The 22,526-nt window shown below is 40.6% G+C and overlaps 1 protein-coding gene across 24 annotated transcripts in view; it reads right to left on the bottom strand.

Moving 5' to 3' along the window:
- MACF1 (microtubule actin crosslinking factor 1) overlaps positions 1-22,526 on the bottom strand; it is a 392,086-nt gene that overhangs the window by 18,754 nt on the left and 350,806 nt on the right. For all 24 annotated transcript variants that reach the window (XM_074217596.1, XM_074217597.1, XM_074217598.1 and 21 more), the window contains 19 exons: positions 22,016-22,117; positions 21,726-21,899; positions 21,485-21,640; positions 21,116-21,316; positions 19,610-19,738; positions 18,654-18,827; positions 17,259-17,414; positions 16,730-16,936; positions 16,527-16,646; positions 13,317-13,486; positions 11,423-11,582; positions 10,153-10,347; positions 9,621-9,749; positions 8,541-8,684; positions 7,846-8,034; positions 4,335-4,452; positions 3,493-3,656; positions 1,990-2,152; positions 1,503-1,657 (listed from right to left, as the gene is read on the bottom strand). In XM_074217596.1, the coding sequence (XP_074073697.1) occupies positions 1,503-1,657; positions 1,990-2,152; positions 3,493-3,656; positions 4,335-4,452; positions 7,846-8,034; positions 8,541-8,684; positions 9,621-9,749; positions 10,153-10,347; positions 11,423-11,582; positions 13,317-13,486; positions 16,527-16,646; positions 16,730-16,936; positions 17,259-17,414; positions 18,654-18,827; positions 19,610-19,738; positions 21,116-21,316; positions 21,485-21,640; positions 21,726-21,899; positions 22,016-22,117 (3,006 nt within the window). The remainder of the gene's footprint in view (positions 1-1,502; positions 1,658-1,989; positions 2,153-3,492; positions 3,657-4,334; positions 4,453-7,845; positions 8,035-8,540; positions 8,685-9,620; positions 9,750-10,152; positions 10,348-11,422; positions 11,583-13,316; positions 13,487-16,526; positions 16,647-16,729; positions 16,937-17,258; positions 17,415-18,653; positions 18,828-19,609; positions 19,739-21,115; positions 21,317-21,484; positions 21,641-21,725; positions 21,900-22,015; positions 22,118-22,526) is intronic.

The following is a 22,526-nucleotide window of genomic DNA, read 5'->3' as shown; positions in this document are numbered from 1 at the left end:
CAGTTTTTATTGTCATCTCTTTTCAAATAATTCCCAGATCTGTCTTTTGCCTGAGCTTTAGTCCCATATAACCAACAGTTATTTGGAATGTCCTAGAGCTATCTCAAATATAGAATCCATTAGCTTCCACGATCTTCCCACCTTCTCCCATTCACCAAGGCTTGTGACCCCATATATGCAGTCAGCTGCTCAATCTTCTCATTTCCATCTCTACAACACTGCTCATGTCCTCCTTTCTCCACTTACACAGCTGATACCCTTGTTCCAGTCTTCTTTGCCTCTTATTTGAGCTACTTGGATAGTTTCCTAATTAGTCCCCCTTCCTCCGGTCTCTCTTCATTCCTAATAGGTAGGTCTGACCGTGTCATTCTCAGCTCAAACTTCAGGGTCCCTGTCACTTCTAGGATCAAATATAAATGGTGGCATTGAAGGCCCTTCCCAGTCCAGCCCCTTTCTCCCATAGCCCAGATAGATTGGCTTGCTCACTGCTTCTGCCCTGGGACATTCCATCTCTCATCTCTGCCCCTTGGGATTGCTGTCTTCCTTTGTGGAGCAGCTCAAATGCCACCTTCTTCAGGAGAGCCTGGGCTGGTCCTTGAGCTGCTGGTGCTTTCCTCTTTTGTAGAGATCTTTTAGGATCATGCCCCAGTAAAATTCTAAACCCTTGAGGGTAGGTGTTGGCTTCTTTGCCTCCTCAGTCCTTGGTTCACAGTTTGAGTTTTATAAATACTAGTTGGTGAATTAATGATTTTCTTCATTTTAAAAATAGGGATGATAATGCCCGAACCTATCTCATACAACTGTGTATCAAATAAGACAATATGTATAAACTCCTTGGAAAGATTCCAGTGCTACATAAGTATCAGCCATTATTATCACTTTCACTGTCATCATTAATGGACTTTTGTCTTACTACCAACCTTGCCACCTAGTCTCCCAAGATGTTCATATTCTTTTAAAGCTTCACCTAAAGTAGCACTTTGAAGACAGGGACAAGCCCACCTAACACAGTTCCTTCACATAAATAGGCACTTAATGTATGCTGAATTGAACTGAAATGTCTTCTGAGAAGGCTGGATCAGGCCTTGCTATCTTAGTCATCTTATATTTATAGCTGCTGATCTCCTTTCACTTTTAGACATGACTTTTGTTTTCTGAGGCAGCAAGCTGGAGGTACAAGTCCTGCTATGTACACTCCCCTGTATCCACTTAGTACCTGTCATTGTGGCTGATGACCAATGGCTCAGTGACCAAAATGGCCCACTAAAACCCAGGATTTTTGGTCATCAAACTACAGCAAAGTGCTTGTGGGAGCATGATACCATTTAACAAAGAATTCTTGGAAATTAGGTTTCTCTCAAATAGGCCTAACCAAAGGACTATTGTGTCCTGATCCAACCCCATCTCCATCAACAAGCACTAAATATTGTTCTTGCCATAATCACCATTTGGCAGTTAGAAAACTGGGCTACAAATACACTGGAAGTAAAATGACTTTATACCTCATCTTCAATCTTGTCTGCATCAGTTGTTGGTCGGTAAGCATCCTTATTAGGATGGAGAGCAGCCACAAATTCATAGTAATCAATATAACCATCACCATCTCGGTCAAAAATATCAGCTACGGCAGTCATTTCTAACTTGGTGGTGGGGAACTCTGAATTGAAAAAGAAATCACCTTGTGAAACATCAACTAAGAAGATTCCTGGAGGACTAAATTAGACCAAATTTTGTCCCTATTACCCAATATAAGATAAACTTTATTTTAAAGCACATTTAACTTAGCATCCCTAGTGAGTTTTTGTTTATTACTTCATGCTGTCTAGATTTTTGGTGAAATAACATTACAACTATTTTTTGGTTCTCAAATTACTTCTTCCCTTTGCCTTGAAAGAATGGTACTAACCCAACATTTTGCTTGTTTTAAGCAAATGGAAAAAACATTCATAGGGAAAAACATTCATAACTCAGAGTTGTGAAAAGACTCACTGGATGCTAGAATCCCATCAATGAATTCTTGTCGGGTAATTTTTCCATCTTGGTCTTTGTCAATACGTCGGAAGAAATCCATCACCCGAGACTTTTTGTGATTCATCCAGCGCATATACTTCTTTCTCCAGACATCAAAGTCAAAGTTTGCGAATTCCTTCAACTGGACAAACATGACTGGGGATCAATATAACTTAAGAGTTTGGTTAAAGGGAAACTTTGACCCCAAGCAGACTGTAGCTTTTAGACATTAGTAAAGCCATGCAGGCCTTCCATGGGGAGGGAGGGGTCTACCAAAATTTACAGTTGGATAAGATCACATTTTGAAAGGCAGGACTTGGCTACTCTGCTTGAAGCCACAGTTACTCACACAAGCTGTGGTGTTGGTAGAGCAGCAGGACAGACACCAGAACTAAACAACTGCCATGAAGGAAATGCAGCCTTTAGGCATCAAAATAAAACAAGCAGAGAATGCTTGGCTTTTGCTCTGGGTTTTTAGTAAGCAGCAACTTCTCAGACATATTTCAGAAAAGTTGCTCTCAATAAACTCCAGCTATTTGGGATGGCATGAATCCTGTTGGGATCCACCCAAACAGAAGGATCCAAGCAATGCAGGTTGCATCCTCCAAATCATCCCTATAGGATGCCTTAGGTTGTTCTCCAGGGCTGAAATATGAGAACCCCAACATGGCACCTCAAGCCATGTTGTTTTGAAATGGCACCAATGCAAACAAATTGCCAATGAATTTTTTCTTTTAGTTTTTTTGTCTTGAGACTTTGTGAGAGAAGTGGCAAGCCTATGCAGGATGTAGGGCAGTTTTCAGACATTTTGACTGTATTAATTCAAAATGTCTACAGCATTTCAATCAACAAACAAAGAGCAGGGAATACCACCTCTTGGTATTCCAAACTTCCAGAACCTTCCAAAGTTGGAAAGAACAGAAAATATATTATGCTTAAAGCTCAACTGACCTACAGAAAAAAACCAAAACAATAAATAGAAAACAAAACCAAAACCACTCACTTCTGGGCAGAGCTGCTTTGTTATGCATAAACAAACAAACAAAAAAGATTTTATCAGTTTCTTACAAAGAATGTGAAGAGTACTTACTACTGGGCTTCTTAGGAATGGGTGATACCTCAAAAAACATCTCTTTCCCCAGGTTTAATGAGGATTGATCAGCTTGCCCATGCACAGAAGTCAACTCTGTGATTTACAACTGCCAATATGGAAGTTGATCAATTGCATCTTTTCCCTTTTTTTTTTCCTGACACTTGATCAGCACTTGGTGACAAATGGTTGAGGTTAAAGGTTTCATTTTCTTAGAGATCAATACTCTTTGCTCTATTCCAAAACCTCTAATCCATCTAGCTGCCTCACAAGGGGTTCTGGGTCAGAAACAGTGGGAAAGAGTAACTATGACATTCCTCGAACCTTGTACTGATGATGGCTCAGGAGTATTGTCCTTTTAGACACTTCCTTATCCACCCCAAGAATATTACCTCTTCCAATCTGTCCAGCATGTCATTCAGTTTTCGCTGCCGTTCTAGGGCCAGGAGCCAGACCTGCTGCCAGCGGGCTGAAAGCTGGTGGATCCGGGGGTTTTTGGCTTCAGTCTGGGAAAGGAGTGGCATAGGGGGAGGAGCAGCCTGGCCCAAAGACTTCCCTAAAAAGAAAGATGACCACATGGAGTATTGGAGGCAAAAGAGAATTTTATGAGTCAAAAGACAAAGACACTTATCCAAGCAGGAATAACTTAGAATCACATTACAAAGAGATTTGAACAATAATTTGAAAAAAAAAAGGAGAGGCAAGTATAGGATAACAAAACCTTTAAATGCAAAAAATATTTTATTTAGTTACAGGCATTTGCTCTTTTTTCAAATACCTGTGGTTTCTCTTTTCCTATTTTAGTCTGTTAAAGTTATGACCCACTCCTTTGGCTATAAGTAAATATCAATCCAAATGAAGAAAGAATGCACTTAAATAGATGCTGACATGTCCAAGTAAATCAATGTAAATAGAATGCAGAAAATTCAGGAGCACTTATTGGATGACAAGAATGAAGGTAATAGAAAAAGATTCATTCATTCATTCTCCAAATTTCATTTTAACTTATGTAAGTTAATTAGAACTATCACTTGCCCTTACACTGGTCAGATTTCAAAATAAGGTCCTTTGAGGGGGAGGAGAGAAGGGAGGCTCCTTAATATTTTTGTAAATGAGAAAGTCAGGCTTCATCCATCCCTCAACAAAATGACACATCCTCTCCCCACCCCCCCCCTTTTTTAAAATAGCAGGAAGCAGCTCTCAGTCATTTGGACAAGAGAAGTTGAGAACATACGGTTACTGCGGGATTTTTCAATGAAAGGTGTATGAGCTGGTTCAATGGCCTTTCTCTTATATGTCTTTGTGACACGATCTACATCAGGCTGTTTGCGAGTCATCTCTTCCATAAAGACCTGTTAAGTACAAACAACAGTAAAATCCGTAATGATTATTTTCTCCGGTCTAGATGGGACCCCGATGTTTCTTCCTTACAAAAATCAAGCTGACACAGATATTAAAGGGCTGGATGGCTACACTAACCACAGTGTAATTCAAAAGAGTGCTGCCTTGCTATTTTCTGTTAATGATCAACACTAATGTATTTAATGCCAATAAACATATCACTGATCACTAGAGACAATGTAGCATAATGGATAGTAACTCTTCCTGGAGCCAGGAAGATCTAGGCATGAATATAGAATCTGACATTTAGCAGCCATGTGACCAAGAGCAAGTCATCTAAGACTCTTTTTCTGTAAAATATATATAATTTTGCATCACTTCCTCAAAAAGTCTATAAGACTCAAATGAAATAAAGGGTTTTGTACAACTGAAAATACTCTATAACTGTTGACATTATTGATAATGACATGGGAGAAATAAGATTAACAAAAGAAATGAGTTCCATCCTCAGAAAAATATTTTTTTACAGTGACAAGATGGTTTCAACAAAGTTTTCCTCTGGATACTTTTGTTTCAATCACATAACAAACACCTACAGAATACCTACTGTGTTCTAGACATTAAGGGAATATTAAGATGACTGAGACATGGCCCATGTCCCACAAGAGAAATTAGAATGGAGATTAAAACATTTACTCAAAAGTTTGTGACACAGAGTCGAATATGCCTAAATGCCTGAGAAAGGAAAAAATGCAATGCAAAGAGATCTCAGAGGATAAGAGTTCTCATATAGCTTGTGGAGAGGACCAGAAGGAGAAAAATGGAATTATGGATGGCCACCTGGAGAAGGGGACATTTGATGTGGGACTTGAAGGGAAGAAAGGTCTTTCAACAAAAGGATATGGGCAAGAAGGGCACATTAAGACAGGATGGAATAGAATGAGACAATGCATGGAAATCTGGTGACTAGCAAGCAGATCCATTGAATCAAAGCATAAAATATATAAATGGGAATATTACTGAAAAAATGAGTGGTATTCCCTTCACTTGTCCGCTAATACTAATGACAACCCCCTTCTACCTCACAGGTAGTTCTTCAGGAACTGCTGTGATTTAAAAAAAAAAAAAACCACCCGATGACCAGTCCTCTAGCAATACACCTCTCTGGACTTAGGTAGGTTCACTTGGGTTCATTCATAGACATGGGCCCTGAAAAGGCTTTGCATGCTACTGGCATAATTTTTTCAAGGACCTAGAGTCATTTCCATGCCACAATAAAGAGACAGAACAAGAATTTATTGGAGGTAAAGGGAGGAAAAAACATGAGATAAAAATTCAAAAGATGAGTCAACAAGCAGTATAAGGCTCTGGACCTTAATTCAGTGGAAAACCTTTGGGCTTGTGAACAGAGTAGTGATAAGCACTAGGCTTTAGAAAAGCTACTCCAGCAGTGTATAAGATAAACTGAAGAGGAAAAACAGAATGAAGATGTAGAAACAAGGATGAAAGTATGACAACTGCACAGGAAGGAGGGGATGAGGGTGGTTAGCAGTGAAAATGGAGAGGATACACAGAGAAGAGCTAGGGAAGAACTCAGAAATCATTTAGTATGGTCTTTTAATTTTACATACTGGAAAACTGACACTCTAAGGGAATAAAGAAACCTCTCCAAGGTGACACCACCATGGAGCAGCAGAGCTTGGACTAAGATACAGATTTCCTGACTTGTAAGTCAATGTTGGCTACATGACTTCAATGCTGAGGAGTTGACCAGATCCAGGCTAGGGATGGGGAGGGAGAAGGTAAAAATATATAAGGTGCTGAAGTGAGGACAAAGAAGTTAGTAAGAAGAATTGGTTTTCTGGGGAAAGTGATGAATTTGAAATAGTTCATGATGAAAAGATATGGGTAGTTTGTGACCTGCATTGGAAATAGCCCCCATGACCATAAATGCGGTTCTAAGTACAGGAGAAGCCATTAGAGATGTGCAGTTCAGAGAATTAAAGTCACATGAAGGATGAGGTTAATGCTGCTTGACCGCAGGGTCAGAACTGGAAGCCATGGGTGGGGTCTATGCTAGCCCCAAAGATGCCCTCTTCGATCACTAACCCAGAGTTAGAAGGGGCTTCTGGGGCTTTTTCTCCCCTATCCCTGTACTTCCCTGGAGATTTTCAAACAAAGGCCAAGATGATACCTGTCAGACACATTGTATAGGAATTCCTAGTTAGGTACAAGTGGGGCTATTATGACTTCTGAAGACCTTTCCAATTCTCAGATTCTGGATCTAACTATATATCATCTCCTCTCTTTTTCCTTCCCCCCCCCCCCCCTTAAGTGATTTTCTCATGATCACAAAGTAAGTGTCTGAGGCTACAGTTGAACTCTATGTCACCTAGTTACCCTGGTGGAGCTCTTAAATTGTCAAACTGGAGGTAACAGCAAGACATACAGACATTTGGGAATATAAACATGGAGTGAAGATGACTAGTTAGAGATGGAGAGATATTTACTAATCATCTGCAGAGTGGTGAGAGATCCTGCAGAGAAAAAAAGAGAGATGAAAAAAGTGATTAAGGGATTTTTTTTAAGGGCAAGAATGGAGAGGGAAAGACTTGAGTAAGTAAATGAGAAGATACACACACACACACACACACACACACACACACGAAAGAGCATAAGGTTTGGAGTCAAAAGATGTGAGTTTAGAGTCCAGTTTGCTCACTCACTTTCTGTGTCATCTTGATTGAAAATTGGGAGGGAGAGGAAGGAGCTGTTAGACCAAAAGTCTCTATGGGCCTTTCCTGTTCTAAATCTATGGTCTTATGAGGAGAGAAAGATCGTGCGGGAGGGGAGGTGGAAGCAGAAGTGTAACTTGGAGGGGAGGGGAGGAGAGGAAGAAGGAAGACAGTTTTGATGAAGACAAAAGTTTTGACATATGCATCAGAGTTGGAGCCTGAGGGAGTTCAAATCACATGATCTCAATCTCCATAAAAAGCAAGGGTGAGGTTTTCAGTAGAGAAAGAAGTCTATGTGTTTGTGTGTGTGTGTGTGTGTGTGTGTGTGTGTGTGTGTAGGGGGAGGGGAGAAGGGGGGGCAGAAGCAAAGAGAATGAAGTTGCTTGGGACAGCTATAGGCACTGTGGTAGGAAATGACAAGAGGTGCTAAGCAGCAGCAAGGGTCCAGGGAAAGTGAAATGGCATCAATCATTTGGCCTGGTCTTGCATGCACATATTTATATGGGATTCACTAGGCTCACTCAATGGGAATTTCAAGACATATTTACCCTGGGCAGGGAGATTGGCTGCCACAGTTCTTGGCTATAAATAATATCAAGTAATAATTCTCTGATCAAGCAAGCATAGAAAACACTCCAGGATGGAAGAGTAGGTTAACAGCTTAGGTACCTGATGCTCAGAGATGAGGGATTTGACTCGGTCAATATTTTGAGGGGTTGGTTCTTGATCTCGCTGAATAAGAGTAGTCTCAGCCCACTGAATCCAAGCTAAAAGTTCTTCCAAGAGTTCAGCATTTGCGACGAGTTCTGAAAGGGCTGTTTCAAGACGCTGCTGGTGCTGTTTTGCCCATGTTAAAACCTGTAGAAAGAGAAAGATAGAGGTGTAGTGAGAGCAGGGAAGAAGGGGAGAGAGGCTGAGAGAGGGGGTGTGTGGGAAAGACAGAGACAGAGAAAGAGGAGGAGACAGAAGGGGGAAGAGAGAAGGACAGGATAGGGAGGGGAGAGAGAGACAGAGATAGAAAGGGAAAGGGAGAAAGAGAGAAGTAGAGAGACATAGAGAGAGAGGGGGAGACAAAGGGAAGGAAGATTCAAATGTGAAAGAGAGTATAAGAGGGAGTCTTTACATTCCACATAGATCCCTGTGTGCTATATGTAATTATATCTAATTATTTGTCTTTTTTCCTTCCCAGATTAGGACATATTATCATAAGAATGAGAATGATGGCTAACATTGGAAGCAGCATTCATTCAGTCCCTATGGAAGTGCCCACAAGATTAAGCAAGAGACCTGACAAGCATCTTCTCCAGATCCAGAATGATTTGGCTTTCTATTCCTCTAGGAATTCCTTAAAAACAGGGGCTCACCTCTTCGAATCGTGCCCGGATAATGGTAATCCAATGTTTGATGGTGGTGACGCAGTCTGGGTGGCACACTGCTAGGATGACTTCTCCCATCGCCACAGCTGCATTCACATCAACTCTCTTTTCCTCCACTTTCTTCATGAATTCCTAAACAAATATTCCAAGACATGAATTGAGGAATGCATTCTCTTGGTGACTGTTGGCAGTCATGGGAATCACATACAGAAAGGAAAAAAGAAGAAAAATTTAAAGTCATTTTTCTTCCCCTTTCATATTTTCAGTTTTCTTTCATTTTAATAGTTACTCAGAAACGTAGACTTTTCTGCAGTTGCCTCTTTGTTCACTTAGATCCATAAAGTATAGAGAAAAAGGGGACTATTGGGGTTATTGGCACAGAAGAGGGGCTTGTCTCTGAGGTGGGGACAGAGGTCTTGAAGTCATCACAGGGGGCACTAGGGGGCCCATCTGAGTTGTGCTGATTTAACCATTCCCTTTTCCATTTTTTTTAATTAAAAAATTTTAGATTTCTAAAACTTAAAACCTTTGGTAAAGAGTAGTTTCAGGCACCAATAACACAACAGTAAACTACAAAATGTGGCAGCCTCTAAGAAAAAAATCCAAACCACAGAGTTCAAGCATGCTTAAAACATACATATGTACAACATAAAATAATGGGAAAATCTAAGAGGGCACACCAGCTTAAAATAGTGGGTATCACACAGTGTCCTTCAGTCTAGTAAGCAAGTAATATGGGACCAGAAGAAACAAATAACTTATAAAGGCTAGGACCGCCCCCCCCCCCCAATTAGGGGAAATAATTAGTCTCACTCTTTGCAAAGGGCAATAAAAGTTAATAAAAAAGAACAAGAAACTGTTTAGAGATAGCTCAGGAAGACTGAATCTTTAAGGTGATACAAAGGCCATCCAGAATAGTCAACTCTCATTCTCACTAGACAAGTTTGAGATAAGTCAACTCTAATATTTCATATGATGTTTCTGGGTTAAGAGTTTTCAGGTCTTTAGATTCAGAATGGTCAGCTCCTATCAGAACATCCACAAAAATCACTCCCCAGAATGCCTCACCTTGTGTACGTCAATGAGGGACTGTAAGGCTTCTGTGTCATCAGGAAGTGCTCCCCGAAAGCGGAGGGTCTGCTCGGCTTCTGAAAGCCACTCCAACAGCATGTGAACTGCATTTCGAAATTCTTCTGCCTAGAGGGACACCAAGGTAAATGAATGAGTCATGCAACAACTCAAGAGTCCGTGACCTGGAGTCTAGTAGAACAAGGAGTTCAGGTCTTCTACTATCTTTTTAAACATATCCTGGATAAGTAGAAGTACTGAGGGAGTTCCAGAAGTACTGAGCATATTCCAACAGAAAGAGTGTTAGATTTGGAATGAGAGGACATGAGTTCAAATTCTGATTTTGTGTGATTGTAGGTAAGTCATTTCACATCTGTTGATGATCCTATGTTTTAGGGGCTAATACATTAGGATTAACTCCAGGCCTATAGTATTGGTCTATTTCTTTAATTCAGGGGGTGGGAGCCTGAAGCAGAGCCTAGGTCAGTCACATCCATGCCCAGGCCCAGGAATGTGGGCACTCTCCTCGCACCTGCTTCAGGGCGTGCTCCAGTCGGGTCTGCTTAGACACAGAGAGTTTGCACACGGTGTCCCAGCGGGTGCTTAGCTCCTGCAGCTGCACACGCACCCATGTGGTGTCATCACGGCTGTTCTCAATCAGCTCACGCCCAGACCGCTTCAGGACCTGCACAGTCCCTGTGCGTTTTCCCAGCTCCTTCTGAAAAACCTGCAAAGGGAAACAAGTGCCCACTAGCCTTTCCACAGCTGGCAGCCTAGAAGCCCATACAAGTCATAGGGATCACTGAGGTGGGGCCACTGAAGATACTGGTGCTCAGAACCTAAGGTCACCGGGCAGATTCTGACAGGCTAATTTAATTTCACTAGAGGCTGGGGACATGAAGATAAAAAGAGGAGCAATCAGGGAGCCTCAAGTGGGAAGGAGACCACTGGGCAGGGCTCTGAAGGAAACCTGGACCCTCAGAGGTGGAAGTAAGGAAGGGGCATAATCTGGGAACTGGGAATGGCTTCTGAAAGAATATGGAGCATATCAAGGGGTACATCTGAAAAAATAGGTTTCTAAGACAGAAACACTGTTTCCTTCCTTGAGGAAAAAAAATTCCTCTCCTCCTGGGAATTCCTGGAGACGGAGATTCCTTTGAGTGCCTCAATCCTTTGAGTCCCCAGACCAAGTTTTCTGGGGTTTTTTGGTTTGTTTTTTTAAGTTTTTTTTTACAAGGCAATGGGGTTAAGTGACTTGCCCAAGGCCACACAGCTAGGTAATTATTAAGTGTCTGAGGCCAGATTTGAACTCAGGCTGACTCCAGGGCCAGTGCTCTATCCACTGTGCCACCTAACCGCCCCCCCAGGCCAAATTTTCTGGTTCATTCTGTGACTCAGTCTATGAAATCAGTCAAAAGAGACAGGGCAGACAATGGATTCTCAATGTGAAGTTCCCACAGCCTGAACAGAACAAGTCAAAAACTAGTTTAGATAAACCTGTGACTAATCCAGAATGGCAGGGGGGGTTCAAGTTAATACATAAAAACACAAGCAAAGGCATGAGAAACATCATCTCTTCAGAATCATCAGAGCACTTAGGGAAATCCTCACTGAAATCAAGGATGGGTATGATGGTACCACTACCATCCATGGTTTAGGGAAAAGAGCCCAGGCCTAGTTATGTAAATGACAAATAAGAGAGAACCCAATCTACTTGAATAGGATGAAGCTCTGCTTGTTGCAGGTATTCCCAGAGTAGAGATAATGGTATGGCCTTTCATACAGCTTGAACTTCTTCTTACCTTATGAGCATCCATGAGGTTCATAACCAGGTCAAGATCCCCGTGGACAGGCTGGTCTTCAGCCAACTGTGGCTCCACCTTGTACAACCAGTCGACTAAAGCCTGCAGTGCATCCATGAACTGGCCAGAGAAGAGGAGGGCCTCTTCCAACTTATGCTGCCTATAAAGTACACAGCAGAGCTTTAGAATGGCAAATGGAATTCTGAATTCTGGAATTTCAGGATTTCTGAATTTCAGGAATTCTGAAAAGGTATAGTTCTTTTTTTTAATTTTATTTTTATTCTCAGTTCTAAATTTTCTCCCTTCCCCTGCCCGTTGAGATGGAAAGAAATATGATATGCGTGAAGTCAAACAAAGCTCATTTCTGTATTTGCCATGTTTAAAAAAAAAAGAGCAAGAAAAATAAAGCAAAAAAAAAAAAAAGCTTTAATTTTTATTCCAAACTAGGTTCTCTGTCTGGAGATAGAGAGAACCTTACTTCATGAGTACTTTGGAATTGTGGTACATCACTGGATTTATTAGAGTTTCTAATTCCTAAAAGTATAGTTCTTAAGAAATAACCTTAGACAACTACTATTTGGATAGTTGAGAAATGCTAGAGTGTATAAACAAGGGAGATAAGTGCTACTTTTAATAAAAGGGACTGGAATTTCCACCAAAGAACTCTTCCTAGGCCCTGTCAAGCTGTCCAGGCTTTGAATGGGATAGCTAACATCTAAGGATGGACCTAGGTCAATTAAGAAAGTCTCACCTTCAGGACAGCCAACAAGATCAATTTTCTTTGCTACAACAGCTCTTTACTAAGGGATGGAGAGGTTGCATTCTACACTGAGGAAAACAGATCAACACTTCATATATCCTGCAAGTAAGATCTAAGATAGCTTAATTGCAGTAACTTTAGTCAAACACACCCATAAAAGCATTACATTTAAATTAGTTACTTTTTTACAACTTCTATTTTCTCTAATAATGGGACAGGAATGGAGAGTAGAACTATTATTTCATTGGTGCAGGGAATTTCCAGAAAAGGAATCTCTTTCCAGCCATTCAGACTGGCACCTTTTCTGCAACCTAAAAATTTAATTAAGAATGTTGCTTAGAGGAAGGCTGTCCAACTTTACTTTTAAAAGTTTGTATTCAAACAATAGACAGCATATTTTGATTTGCCATTTTAGTGAGGGCTCTGAGGTAGTTTGGCTTTGTTTACTAAAGTATTTAATAAACCCACAGGGGGCTGCATTTTGGACAGCCCTCACTTAGAGCACTGCTATCAAATGCAATAGAAATAGGGGCCACTAAAGTATACATAAGGACTCCAAGGTCACATGATGACTTACAAAACCACACATCAACATATTTAGGTTCTATTTTTATATATTTTGCTAAATATTTCCCAATTAAATTTTTTTATGGGCCATCTTCAGGCCCATGTTTATTTGACAATTCTGATCTAGAGCATTAATGACCTGCCCATGCCAGTCAGTGTCAGAGGGAGACTGAATTGATCCCAGATCTTGCTGACTCCTAGCTGGAGCTCTCTCTCCACTCCACTATGTCTCACTGCCTTATAATGCCAGAAGCCAAATCAGCCACTTCTAAACTATGTGGAGGTTGTACTCACAGCTTCCCCTTAAGAGTTCTGTGGGGCAGAAAGTTTAACTTCAAATTAGAAAGAATCAGATCTAACTGTGTTGTTAACTATTTTATAACATCCACTGAGATAACTGAATTCCTTTTGAGATACCTCAAATTCATGACAGAATCTCAACCCTAAGACAGCAGACTTATCTAGATCTTAATGAGGACCAGTAATGTTTTGGATGCTATAGAGAGGACAGACCCTAAGGTGATCAGGGCTATTTTCTGTGAAAACCTATGTTACTCATAGACTCACCGTTCCACAGATTTGCCACACACAGTGTCCCATTTATCTCTGACTTCCCCCAGGCAGTTGTCAAGTTTCTGAGCATCATCAGGAAGTGAGGTCTTTTCTTTCAGGGCTCGGCCAGTCCGAATGGTAGTATCATACACAGGTTGTTTGCCACCGAGTGTTTTCTGAAATTCCTGTGGTTCCAAACAGAAAAAGATAAGCCCATTTTAGATCAGATACATATCTGGTTTAGAAAAAGTAAGAGAGGCATGGATGGTTTTGTGGCCACATAAATGGAAGAAGCATGAAGATGACAGAACCTTCTGCTGACTTTGTAATAACAGGGTTTTTCAAAGCTTCATGGCAGTGAAGTAAGCAGGGTCCAAAGGATTCCACAGAAAAGTCACATCAGTAAGGTCAAGAAGATAGAATGGAAAGGCAGAATGCTCAGGGCAAATACTGGTCCCACAGTGCTAGGGTGAAAAACGGGTCTCTCCTGATGCACTAGCAAAAACTACAAAAACTGCAGTTTGCCCTATACTATTGGTCACAAGCACACTATTATAATGATAATTTTGCAGAACTAGTCCTCAGGAGTGAATGGGAGGAGGGGAAGTTGTCTGCATCTGCTGTGTCAAGACAAAATGTACTCCCCAATAAAGATTTCTTTTTGTTTCTTTTTTAGGTTTTTTTTTTTTTGCAAGGTAATGGGGTTAAGTGGCTTGCCCAAGGCCACACAGCTAGGTAATTATTAAGTGTTTGAGGCCGGATTTGAACTCAGGTACTCCTGACTCCAGGGCCAGTGCTCTATCCACTAAGCCACCTAGCTGCCCCCAGCCAATAAAGATTTACAATAGGCTGTTGTTGTTTAGGGATGTCTACCTGAGACAAACTGCTATGTTCTAGTGATTTATTCTTCAAAATCACAGAATCAAGGAATCATGGAATTAAGAGGCCTCAGAACATTAACATTCCTGGGCAGCTAGGTGATGCAGTGGATAGAGCACAGGCCCTGGAGGGCCTGAATTTAAATCTGGCCTCAGACACTTAATAATTGCCTAGCTGTCTGACCTTGGGCAAGTCACTAAACCCCACTGCCTTAATGAAATTTAAAAAAACACTAATCATTCCTGACAAAAAGTTGTACAGATTCTGTTTAAAAACCTTTATGGCCAGGCTGTTCACTACCTTATGAATCAGTCCATTCTGCTTTGGGATAGTAGTGAACTGTGTGCCAGGCCTGGAGTGAGGAAGACCAGAATTTAAATCCAAACACGTAGGAGTTTAGTGACCCTAGGTTAGTTTCTTAACTTCTGTTTGTCTCAGTTTCCACATCTATACAATCCCTGACAGAGCTTATGTGCTCTAAAATGGCTAATGAGCATCACTATCACTCTGCTTCTAGTAAAACAACTGCCAGCATTCCACCCCACTGCCCTGCTAACACAGTCCCCTCCCTTGGAAAGCCTGGTTCCAGAGCCCTGGTCATCCTGGGGACTTCCCTGCACACACATTTCAGGCAGTGCCCACACTATGTCTGGTACTCTGAATGAAGTCTGATCTGCACAGAAGGCTTCCTCTTCCACCTGAGGCTTTTATTTTAGCCGCCATAGGACTGGTTCCTGGCAGAGCTGTACTGCAGGGATTTTATGTGAAGTACTGTCCTGCCAGGTTTCCCCACTATGGATTTTCTGAGTCCCAGTGTAGGACATTCCAAAGGTTCTATAAGATTCTACTGCTGCTGGATTACCTAGCTTGAGGTCATCTACAAATCCGAGAAGGGCATACTCTGTGGGTTTCCCTCTAAGTCACTATAAAGCATGTAGGACAGAACATGGTCAAGGACAGACCCTTGGGGTCTTTCACTAGAGACTACCATCCTAACTCATGGACCTTGTAATCCTCACTTGGATTCCAGTCACTCCATTTGTCCAAAATGAATCTAAGTCAATGAAAATATATAACATGTCTGCAGAAAGCATGAGAGCCTGTTACACACTCAGCTGAAACTGTGAAGCACTGATCTACCATCAAGGAGCCCTCTCCACTGAATCACCACAGCAGGAAGACTGATGTCTGGCAGAAGCTCTTGTTGAAGTCATGCTAAATGGACACTTAGGACAGTGTAGGAAGTTTAAAGAATTTAAGCGAACTGTAGAATGGAAAGAGTCTGAGAAGTCAGGTAGTCTAACCCATCCATGAACAGAAAACCCCTTTCCATCTTCTCACTAAGGGCTCCACATGAAGACTCTGAACTTCTCTCCTGAGACGGTTCCTGCTGAAGGTGGACAGCTTATACTAGTAGATGTTTCTTTACCCTGAGCTTACAAATCTGACCTTCTGTAACATCTTCCCTCCTTTCTCTTCTAATCTGCTCTCTTGAACCAAGTGAATAAAATCCAATCATGCCTTTTCCATGGGACAGCTTCCACGTGCTTGAAGACAGAACATTTCTTCCCTCTTGTAGTTTTCTTTACCCCAGGCCAAAACAGTCTTATATGTTAGGGTCTCAAGCTCTTCATTGGTCTGGTTGGCCTCTTCTGGAGATGATACCTCAGTTTATTACTATTCTCCTTAAAATATGATCTCTGAACTGGGAGTTCTTCTTATGCAGTGTGACTGGGAAGGACCCTTTCCCTCATTAGGGATATATACTTTTTATAATACAGTTTTAAAATCAAGCAACCTTTTTATGACTACTATACCATGTTATTGACTTGCAGTTCACTTTTTCATATGAAACAGTCTGAGACTAGGCAGTTATTTTGTGATTGAGTGGGAAGGAACATGACACCCCTCTGGTTGGAGAGATTTAGACCAAATAAGGGTTAATTTCTAGCATCCCATACCTCTCTAAAATGTGCAAAATAAATTGTATTTCTTTACTTATTTCTATTTACATATTTTAAAGTTCTATTACACCTTGGCTATTTCCCAATCTACCCTCCCTTGTAACAAAGAAAAATAGGAAAAACCAACACATAAAACAACTAGGTCTGATAGTATATGCACAATAATGCATTTTTAGTATCCTTTATCTCTACACCAAGATGAGGGATACTGAGAGACTCATACTGACTATTCAAGTTTAAGTTAGAGTTTGTCTCCTTTTGGAACTGTTTCCATTTATCAGTTATTTGTTCTTCTTTAAAAAGGTAGAATATTTCTTTCCAAGTCATAATCTCTGTATGTTGTTATACTAGGGATCAACCTGCAATCAATTAACTGCCTTACCTTGTGCCTAGAAAGCTGAAGCTTAATTTTATCTGGATCATTGGATATCTCCAGCTCTGAGTCCAGGTGATTCTCAGCATCTTCTAGCCAGTCAATCAGTTTTTTCCAAGCTTCATGGAACTGGAATCATATGATAAATACATTGGGATGCTAGAGTATGAGGTTTGATCTTAATAAACTAATTTATAATATCCCTCAGTTACCTGTTTAGCTCGTTTCCTGGCATCATCCAAAGATCGTCCCCTCTCAACAGATCGTTGGACCACCTTTTCCCATCGAGATTGAACACTAACCAATAAGTTCTTGATCAGGACAACATCCTGCTTTTGACTGAGAAACTTCAACTGATTTCCAGTCTGATCCAGCTCAATGATGTGGTCCCGGTGGGCATTTACTTCATTGGCAAAAACCTAAAAAAGAATGTTGTTCTTACATTCTCAAAAGACAAGAGTGCTGGTTGAACTCATTTGAGGAGGTAAGAACAACAGAAGATGAAGACCAAGTTTCACCCTCATCATGTACTTGCCATGTAATCTTAGTCAAGTTTTTGGGTTGCTATCAAGATCTATGCCTATACCATCGACATCAGTGGGTTCTCACAGATTGTAAAGTACCAAATAATTGTGAGCTGCTGTTGTATTACTCCAAAGACAGACTAACCACAGCATATACAGAACTGTGAATTCATGAGCTTCTTTCACCCACAACTTTACAAAGGAAGATAACTGGTACCTTGTGCTCATCAATTTGTGAGAGGATAGTATTTAGAATAAGGCTGGGTGGAGGTGCAATGTTCAAACTCTGCTCTGCTAGTGTTAGCCAGTTGATAAACTCCTGCAGGGAATTCTGAAATTCTGTTGCCAGGTTGAGCACTTCTTCCAGCTTTGACTAAATTTTAATGACAAAAAAAAAAAAAATTAGGGATAAAAACTTCATTGTATACCAGATGAAATGATCTCAATAAGGGGAACCTCATTAAGACAACCACTGAACATGACTTGTTTGTCAAGAAGGGCAGATTTCAATGCTAGTGGCTGAAAGTGGAACAAAGGGACAAGACGTGTACATTCAATTAGCATCCAGGGAAGTAAACTGTTCAATAAATGGAAAGGAATGGCTGCTCTGGAAGTAACAGATCTGTGAACTGGCTTGGTTAAGACTTCAGTTTTCTTTAGTTTATTCTTCATATTGTCAAATCCAAGAGGCTATATGTTCCACTGATCTGTTAGAATTTGTGTGAATACCCATTTTGGGAAAATGTGATACAAATAAAAGGTCACCCCACTCATAAGCAGTTAACTGTAATAAAAGCAGTCAGGAAGATATTAGAAATTCTAGATAAAAATTTGGCAATAACAGACACAAATATCCTTAAAAACACCTTAAATACCCATTTATGGGCCTACAGCAACCTCTTCTAATTTCTGTCCACCTGCCTAATCTTCAGGGTAACAGTGTAGCGACAGATAGGTAAAGAGTACAATCGATTTTGCTACTTAATCCAAAAAAAGGATATGATCTGATTATTCAAAATTGGTTGGCTCCTAATCATCTCCTTTTGCTTTTCTGAAAAGAAATCTCTTGCCTCTTCTCAGTTATGTGACTAAGAACAAGTATCCTGATTTCTGAAAATGTCTGGAAATTGCCCATAGGTTATAAATAAAACTGACTGCATGAAATTTCAATAATCACGATTTTTAAAAGCCACTGGCCTTCCCTTCAAATTAAAAGTAGACAAAGTGAATCACCACCTTGGCTAGTGACTCTAGGAAATGAATGAATACAGTATGATGAAAGTAAATCCATCACCTATCTGGCCAAAAAGCACTTATTAAAATGCTCCTCTATGCCTATGCTAGGTTCTGCAGATATGAAGAGAAAATGAAGGCTATCCCCTGAACTTGAAGGGGAGGCACAGGGAAGACTGACTTGTGATAAGTCTGCATACAGAATTTGAGAATGTTGTGATAAGTCTGCATACAGAATCTGAGAAGGGAGAGAGCCCAAACATCTGAGGGAAACACCACTAAATCACCAATGTAGCTGACATAAAGGTAGCATGAGAAAAGGCTACAATCTTTATGAGATGTGTCCATCACTTGGTGATGATGCTCATGACAATAATACCTTTCTCTCTTCCATCTTGCTGCTGACCACGTGCCATTTCTGTTCTAAAAGTGTAACGCTCTGCTCTGTTTTTGAGCCAGATCCAGAGTCATCCCGGCTTAGGAGTATCAGCCTTCCTTTGTCCAGCAGCTGGTTATATGTCTCTTCCTGGGCTTTCAGCTGGTCATAGAGCTCCTATGTGTAATTTAAAGATGTAGCAAAAATATTCATAAGGCATATTTCAATGAGATTTCAGTTCAATGAAGCTTGCATACACACTCACTTATGCCCAGGTATATGCTGACACACATCAGAGTAAACCTCAGGGAAAAGATTGGGAAAGTTTGAGAGACTAACTCAAGGTCTGTGTCTTGTAAAAGTGCAAGGCTATGGAAGGCCCTATTGAGGAGCACTCTTGCTTCTCTGAACTCAAAATCGATATAAAGGAGAAAAAAACGCATTTTAGAATCAGACAAAAGGGGAGGGGGAAGTCCCTAAGGACATTTTATATCACTATCAATCAATTTTCATTGATTGATCTGAGACCCTTTTATTGAAACACGTCCCCCCTCCACACACCCACACCCACACACACCAGTCATATTAGGATTTCTCAAAATTTGTACTAAGTCGAGCCCTTATGCAGCACACCTCCACCTTACTGTTACAGAGACAGAAAGGATATGGATCACTATACTTGCCTCTTTGTTTCATCACCAATAAATAAAGTTGTCTATAAGCTCTACTGATAAATATAAGAATATGAGCAGATTGTTGCTATTTTTTTTACATACCAAACTTCTCCAAGAAATACTGGGATCTGACATAAACTGATAAAAGCTCTGGATAAGTGCTCATCTGCAATTTAGTATTAACTTATCACCAGCAAAAATAAACATCAAAGGGTAGCTCTAGACATAATAGGCTGGTTTCTTGCTTTAGAAAGGAGTTTTATGTTCTAATTTATGAGTTCTTACCATGTGAGCATCGAGTTGTTCTCGTGCTGTCTCAGGAAGTCCTCCTGTGGGTTTGGATGAAGAAAGCTGGTTTTCCATCCTAGTCAGTCCCAAGAGAAAATCTTCAATTTCACTGTGGAAACCCTGGGCCTATTTAAGAAAAGTCATTGCAAATTGAAGACATTAACAATTATTAATTTTGGGGTTTGAAATTTAATTTTCTAAATTACTGTATATAGAATACAACTCCAAGGAAAAGTGACTCTGACAATTAGCAGTCATTCCAGGACTTAGCTAGGATCTAGCCTGGATCATGGATTCACTTAAGAAACATTTTTATCTTTAACAGAAAAAGAGACTACATAAAACGGGGGCCTTATTACAACATAACTTATTATTCACATATTCAGATATTTCACAAGAGTGAAATTAGATCTCTACCCAAACAATCACATTAAGCAAAATCTGATACCACAGAGCTGGTCTACAAGAGCACCTCACAAACTACTCCTTTCATGGGAAGAGGGGGACAGTCTGATGTACTAGATTTCTACTTAAAGGATAAAGATTTAAACCCTGGCTTCAGTCTACGTCATAGGACCCAAAGTAAGAACCTTTTCCCTCTCTGTAACATGAAAGTTCTATAGCAGATGGTCTTTGAGTTCCACATGCCATTACTAAGATATCATAGAAAATACAAAGAAGAATTTTGGTGTTATACCTTGTAGAAGTGAATGCCTGTGGTCTCAAAGCCAGAAGCCCAGGGTTCCAGGCCTGTCATACACACACACATACTCCCGGGGGGAGGGGGGCCCTCAGCAGAGTCACTAATGCTCTTAGTGCCCAAAGGCAACTCTCTAAGCCTACATGCTGCAGAGCAGCACCATCTGTATTGGCAGAGGGGATTTTCTTCCTTGAGAATTCCATATAGCAAAGACATTATAGATTCACTCCAACCAAAATAACACAAGGATGTGTGTGTGTGTGTGTGTGTGTGTGTGTGTGTGTGTGTGTGTATGTGAATATGCCTATAACTTATGCTGCTGCTACTACTTTCTGCACAAATCAAATCACCTTCAGTGGAGCACTGTGCTCTGTTCCTTATTTCACATGTTTTGGAAATGACACTGATAAGCTGAAGAATATCCCAAGGAAGACAATTAGAATGGGAAAGGGCCCTGAGATCAAGCCATATGAGAATCAGATAGAGAAGCTAGGGGTACTTATTATTTAAGGGAAAAATCATAATTATCTTCAAATATTTGCAGGGCTGTTGCAAAGAAAAAAGGAGGTGGCTTGTTTTGCTTAAATCTGAAAGGCAAAAATATGGAGCAACAGGCAGAGGTTTTAAAGAGGAAAATTCAAACTTGAGGGAAGGAAAAGGATTGCTAACAATGGGTGATAATGTACTGAAGCAAATAGAATGGGCTGTCTTGGGAGGAGAGCTCCTGTGGGCCTTGCCAATGCTGAGCTTTGATGATTTTCTAAGTCCATATATCTGTGCCAGCCCTGGACAATACTGCCTACCTGCTGGAGGGTTGATTGTAGCTGCTGCTCTCGTTCCTCTGTCTTCTGCAGCACTGATTCCCAACACTGGTTCATTGTTTCCAGTCGATTCCTTAAGCTGCTTGCATCATCATCGCCAGCACTGGATTCAAGAAGCTCATTGCCAGCTTTGTTGACTGTTTCAACTGTGGCTTGGTGAGCCAACACATCATTTTTTAGAACCTAAAGAGTGTTGAACATGTTAATTTCTCTTGCAGGTTTAATCAATTCAAGCTTATCCTCAGAGAGAGAGAGAGAGAGAGAGAGAGAGAGAGAGAGAGAGAGAGATTGAGAGAGAGTGTTTTTCATTTCAAACCAAAAGTTTTGAAGAAAGAAAAATCAATGACTTACATGGTGTTTTGCAAGCTCAACCTCAATGACCTTGGGGTCTCCATTGATGGGTCTCTGGGCATCTAACAGCTCTTCTGTGTGAGTCAGCCAGCTCATCAGTTCCTCCAACGCATGCTGGAATTGACCAAGGGCTAACAAAGCCCCTTCGAGCTTGTGCTGGTGGAGAAAGGGCAAGAGAATTAGGAATGTGTGAACTCAAAGGAGCAGGGGATATGTATGACTCCAATAATGTGCATCATACCTGCCTGTGGGCGATTTTCTCACCCAGATTCTCCCAGAGGTGTTTTAGTTCTGTCAGTGGTTCTCGGATAATATCTCTATCGGTTTCATCAGTAGCTTTTTTCAACATCAGCTCACCCTGGTGATTTAACTTTTCCATCTCAATCTGCTGTTGGTAAACTTCCATTTTAAATTCCTACCAAACACAAAACCCTTAACATTAGTATGGTAGGATGACTAGGCCTTTCAAAGACTCATCCCATGGTCACCATGCATACAATCAAACCTTCAAGCCATGCTCAGAGAACAAACCTTCATCTCATTTAACTGATCTTTCACAGTGTTGAGGTCAGTACCGACAGGAGGCATGTTGCAGAGTTTAATCACAGTGTTATCTAACCAGTCGAACATGGTCTAAAATTAAACACAAATAGAAAAATCAGACTATGGAAACCTGAAGAAAACTCCCTAAAGTAGATAAACAGAGGCCAAATCTCAAGATTTTCATCCTCAGGTTAAACAAATAGTAGCCTTTAATTCCAGGAATGGAAGCTTATAAATTGAACTTGTGAAGTGTGCAGGTCTTAGAAGGTCTAAAATTTAGTGAACTATAATCCCGGTCTGGTTAATTTTAAATAAACATTGGGAATTATGATGAAAAAGTTAATAAAACCATATATTGTATATACAATACAATACACTCGAGAGATTATTATTAGGAAGCTGAGGTAGAGGTTGGGACAAAAAAAACTCAGAACAGGTCAGTGAGTTCTTTCTGACCCTATCAGTAGGTTTGTACATCAAAACAGCCCACTTACTTTGG

The sequence above is a fragment of the Macrotis lagotis genome, chromosome 1, assembly GCF_037893015.1.
Source record: "Macrotis lagotis isolate mMagLag1 chromosome 1, bilby.v1.9.chrom.fasta, whole genome shotgun sequence".
NCBI lineage: Eukaryota > Metazoa > Chordata > Mammalia > Peramelemorphia > Peramelidae > Macrotis > Macrotis lagotis.
This window is presented reverse-complemented; position numbering and strand designations above follow the sequence as displayed.